Genomic DNA, 5,082 nt, shown 5'->3' with positions numbered 1-5,082 from the left:
TGTAGTCCGGTAGTGCAGCAGTGTGGCTCTTCGTCTGACAGGAGGCAGCGTCGGCTAAAGGCTAATCAAGAGATCGGGTACGTTACAAACTACAGAATCTCTATTTGTTCATAAAAGCAGAAAATTATAAATACCAAGTAAAACACGTTAATTTAACCCGAACGTAGAGAAACGCGGTTCACAGCTTCAGCTAACGAGCTAACTCGCTTAACTAGCCTCCTTGTGGCTTCTACCTTCATTCACCTGCTTTCACATGGTTCAGTACTGGGTCCTTACTGGGTTTGATGGTTTTATACCAATGAAGTGAATACATAGAGGACCAGAGGACGTGTGTTTGACCCAGTTAGAGACATTGTGCTCCTCCATGGAGGAATGTAGGTGAAGGGTCACCGCCGGGTGTCGGGGGTGGGGGGGCGGTGACCGTCAACCGAGACGTCTCGTTATGTCCCAGAGGGAAAGACAGTGAATATCATATCAGGGTTACATGTTCTATTATTATATGGGGACATTACACCTCACATGTTGTCTCTTTCTGATCAGGCAGACCGGAAGTCCCGGTTCTGACTGTACATCACGTCCAGTGACCTCAGCTCACCTTTCACCCACTGAGGCAGATTTCACCCTGGAGAGGATCTGGTTCACCCACTTGATCCCTTTGATTATAACAAATGATCATTAATAAGTCACCGACTCCCTCATAGATGAGAAATAATAAATCTGATTGATGACGTGAGGGCAGTTTATTAAATTATGCAGAAATCTAGATCCGCCTCATTCAGAAGCCGTAGGACAAGTTATTGTAACGATACTATTTCAAGATAAGATGAGAGAATCTTATTATGAGAGAGTGATTATGGATTTGCAGTGTTTTTCACAGTTAAATTAAGAATTAAGAGTTGCTGGTTGTTCAAGTTTAACTGGAGCAGGAAGGAATGAGCTGTAACACGTCTCCTCAGCCCCAGTGCTGTGATGGTTTCCAGCAGGAGACTGGTTTTCTATCAGTCTACTTTTTACTGAAACTATTGCATTATAAAGAAAGACATTTCCGTACCATCACCGGAGAGGCGGTGGACTAGTGGCAGAAACTTGGACTATGGGCAGAAAAGGTCTCTGGTTCGTCTCTGGTTCGACTCCACGGAGAAACAACAAAAAGAAGAACCTGAATTGATCTGTCAAAATCCAAGAGGATTCTCCCTACCCTGTCTAGTGCCCCTGAGCAAGGCACCTTACTCCCCTAACATCTGCTGCCCACTGCTCTGTGTGTCTGGCACCAGATGGGTTAAAAGCAGAGGTTAAATTTCCCTCCTTGCATGAGTGTGCCTGTGCATGTGTTTGGGACAAATAAATGTATCTTAATCTGTATCTATCTTAATCGTATCTTACTTTTTGCTATAAACGTGTCATACATACTGCATTAATAACATAAGCTGGTCTATTTTAAATCTGACTTTAAACATGGAATGTTGACATGGAAAGGATACGCAGCTCGATGGAGTTTCTCCGTGAGAACGCCGCGGTGCTGATTATAGTTTCTTTCTTCTTTCTGCGTAGAACACAATGGCCGCCATGATGCTGAACACGATGCGCAGCTGCTCTCTCAGACCGGCCTGGGCCGTGAGGTTTGGTGAGTTGACTGCAACCAGATTGTTAAACATGTTAGAGCGATAGGAAAAAAATATTATAACAAGAGAATCCAACAGCAATTTGTGCGGTTTATGAATTTAAACCATAAATTAGTGGTTATAAACGTAGGATTTTTGCCACCTTTGTTTTCAATTCTGACATTAATTCACCGATGAATTTAACCCGATAATAAGGAATTTTTCCTGCATGTCACAGGTGTTCGATCCCTCGGTACGACGACCCAGCTTCATGCTCAAGGTAAGTCATTAATCTAGGAGACATTACATCATTTACATTCACATAAAAATCCAGATTAAAGTCTTCTGGTTATTATACAGTTTAAAACATCTAAGTTTATTTCTGTTGATCTGGTCAATACCTGTTCAAAACTCTTTTCCGAGGTGGAAAGTCTTTCAGTGTCTTTAAATCCTTCTCCTTCTCTCAGTTCAGACAAAAAGCAAGAAGACACTTGCTCGCCCTGGTGTGAAGAACATTGTCCTAGTGGAGGGAGTTCGAACCCCCTTCCTGTTGTCCGGTACCACGTACGTCTCTGCTTCCTTCTCATGGTTAAGCTGACTGTCTCGAGGCTGTGAGCATCATAAGTTGCATTCTGAATAAATGGTTTAAAACCTTTCTGTTTGTGTATCACAGATACGCTGACCTCATGCCCCATGACTTGGCCAGAGCAGCTCTGCAGTAAGTGTGTCCTCATGTCCACATCTGTGACAGATCACAAGCAAATCCACCACCAGCATTACTATAAATAGATTATAAGTATCTAGATGAACCTATCTTAGACAAGGGGAGCGAGAGGGGAACATTGGAGCAACAATTTGACCGAGCTGTGAGGGGAGGGGTTTGTTTTGTTTATTTCCCGTGCCGTGTAAATCATTTCAAAGATGTTATTTTGTTTTGTGCTGCTGTGATTCAATTTCTCCATTTGTTTTATCCAGGGGTCTCCTGGCCAAGACAGGTCTATCCAAAGACGCTGTCGACTACATCATCTATGGAACTGTGATCCAGGAGGTCAAAACCAGCAATGTAGCAAGAGAGGTATAGTGTGTGTATAAATATATTTGCACACACACACACATATATTCTCTAACATTTTGTCCTCCAACTGTTTAACTCTTCCATTAGAATCCAAAACTTTCCAAACACACAGTTTTCTATGTTTCTGTGTAGGATTATAAAGAGAGCTTTAGTTCCGTTGTTCACCTCCTTCATGTTTCATTGTGACTTCAGGCGGCGCTCGGTGCCGGCTTCTCCGACAAGATCCCGTCTCACACCGTCACCATGGCGTGCATCTCCTCCAACGTGGCAATGACTACAGGTTTGTCCGGGAATGAAATCTCAATAACGACCTTCTCTTGTGCACTTTGGGAAAGGTGATATTGTCTTTATGTTGTTATGCTGCTGCTGTGAGGAGGAATTAGAAGCAGTGAAATGAATGTTTCTCCTTCTCTGCAGGTGTTGGTATGATTGCTGCAGGCCAGTGTGACTCGGTCGTAGCAGGGGGGGTGGAGTTCATGTCTGATGTTCCTATTCGTCACAGCCGTAAGATGAGGAAGACCATGCTGTCCCTCAGCAGAGCGAAGACTCTCGGCCAGAGGCTCAGTCTGATCGGAAGCATCCGACTGGCTCACCTCTCACCAGAGGTATATATCTCCACCTTGGTTAAAATCATTTTTCAAAGTCTTTCTCTTATATCTTTGCCATAGAATTTAGCTTTTCCACCCGTTAACTTTCACTATTCGTGCACGTAGCTTCCTGCTGTAGCCGAGTTCTCCACGGCTGAGACGATGGGCCACAGTGCCGACCGTCTGGCGGCAGCGTTCGGCGTCACCAGACTGGAGCAGGATGAGTTTGCACTGCGGTCACACACTTTGGCTAAGAAGGCCCAGGATGAGGGTCTGCTGCAGGACGTGATCTCCTTCAAAGTGCCAGGTAAACACCCCCTGATGACATCACACTTTAGAGAGGCTTACAGATATGTTATATTCGATTTCAGCCCTATATGGATGGTGGTGGACTTCAATGTAATTTGTGATTGTGTTTTTTTAGTGGCTTTAATTTGTTGGTTCTTGTTTTGGTGCATTCTGTTCGTAGAATTAAAATATTAGATGCAAGTTTTATGTTTCCAAGCAAAAATTCCACGAGACAGTTCTACATTTGGATATTTGTAGACTTTAGATTTTCTGTAAGACCATATGATTTATTAATGAATCCAGGAAATAATTATTGGATTGTTAAATAATGAAAATAGTCATTAGTTTCAGCCCTAGAATCTTGTCTATGAATTAATTTGGTCAGTTTCTCCACTTCCTGTCCCATGATGCACCTCAGACACAACTCTTGGATTTTGACTTAAATGAAAAAGACTAAACATGACACTGTGATGGATTCTAACAGTTAAAAACTAGTCTTACGCTCTTAGTTTATCTGATCAATTTTTATATATTTGTGTCTCCTCCAGGTCGTGACATTGTTTCCAAGGACAACGGCATCCGTCCATCCTCCATGGAGCAGCTGGGCAAGCTGAAGCCTGCTTTCATTAAACCTCACGGCACAGTCACCGCTGCCAACTCTTCTTTCCTGGTAAACACACACACACACACACACACATGCACACTAGGGCTGCAACTAACGACTATTCTGATAGTCGATTAGTCACCGATTGTTGAAACGATTCATCGACTAAGCGGATTATGAATGACACAAATTCTCAATTGCAATTATTTAGCAAGCAGCTTTTAGCTTGAGGTTGTTCAAGGCATGTGGTGACTGAAAATAAACAATAAAGATCGATACTTCATTCAAAAAAATGTCTTTTAATAAACTTTGCTGCATATAAGGGTACTGTTGACACAAAAGCAAAGAAATCAAGTTTTTGTCCATTTAAAACCAAGGACAGGCAAAGTAAAGTGCTAATTAAAAAAAATAATTTAAATTCACCAAGAACAGGCCAAGTGCTAATACTAAAAATAAATTAAAAATCAAGCATCCACTTTTCCAGTTAACAAAAAGGACAGGGAAAATAACAATAATAAAAAATTCAACAAACGAAACCTACAGTTTTCTTCAGACTAAATAATTGTGATTAAGAAAAGACGTTTGTCAGGCAATAGGATAACTTTTCGCTTTTAAACTCGTTAAAAAAAAGTTTAAACCATATTTTTGTAATGGATTCTAGAATCCTGCGCACGGATATATACGTTTATATATAACAGCTGACAGAGGTTGCAAAGAGTCTTTTCAGTTCAGACAGCAACTTTTATGACTGGATCTTAAACTCTCTGTTGTGATGTCTGGAATTGAACGGGCGGTTCTGTTTGTGTCCTCAGACTGACGGAGCCTCTGCTGTGCTCATCATGTCTGAAGAGAAAGCTTTGGCTATGGGTTACAAGCCTAAAGCCTACCTCAGGTACCTGCTCCCTCTGTTTGGTGTCTCAGCCTCGT

General features: G+C 42.1%; 1 protein-coding gene across 1 annotated transcript in view; it reads left to right on the top strand.

The window, feature by feature from the left end:
* Positions 1–5,082, top strand: part of hadhb (hydroxyacyl-CoA dehydrogenase trifunctional multienzyme complex subunit beta) — a 6,638-nt gene continuing 1,556 nt past the window's right edge. Inside the window, exons 1-11 of the mRNA XM_061091106.1 lie at positions 1–77; positions 1,552–1,624; positions 1,840–1,881; positions 2,069–2,165; positions 2,275–2,319; positions 2,577–2,676; positions 2,869–2,956; positions 3,094–3,281; positions 3,390–3,570; positions 4,100–4,221; positions 4,968–5,047. Of these exons, the coding sequence (XP_060947089.1) occupies positions 1,558–1,624; positions 1,840–1,881; positions 2,069–2,165; positions 2,275–2,319; positions 2,577–2,676; positions 2,869–2,956; positions 3,094–3,281; positions 3,390–3,570; positions 4,100–4,221; positions 4,968–5,047 (1,010 nt within the window). The 5' untranslated portion in view covers positions 1–77; positions 1,552–1,557. The remainder of the gene's footprint in view (positions 78–1,551; positions 1,625–1,839; positions 1,882–2,068; positions 2,166–2,274; positions 2,320–2,576; positions 2,677–2,868; positions 2,957–3,093; positions 3,282–3,389; positions 3,571–4,099; positions 4,222–4,967; positions 5,048–5,082) is intronic.

The sequence above is a fragment of the Limanda limanda genome, chromosome 18 (genome assembly GCF_963576545.1).
Source record: "Limanda limanda chromosome 18, fLimLim1.1, whole genome shotgun sequence".
NCBI classification, from domain to species: Eukaryota; Metazoa; Chordata; class Actinopteri; order Pleuronectiformes; family Pleuronectidae; genus Limanda; species Limanda limanda.
The sequence above is the reverse complement of the archived record's forward strand: the minus strand, read 5'-3'. Positions and strand labels throughout refer to the sequence as shown.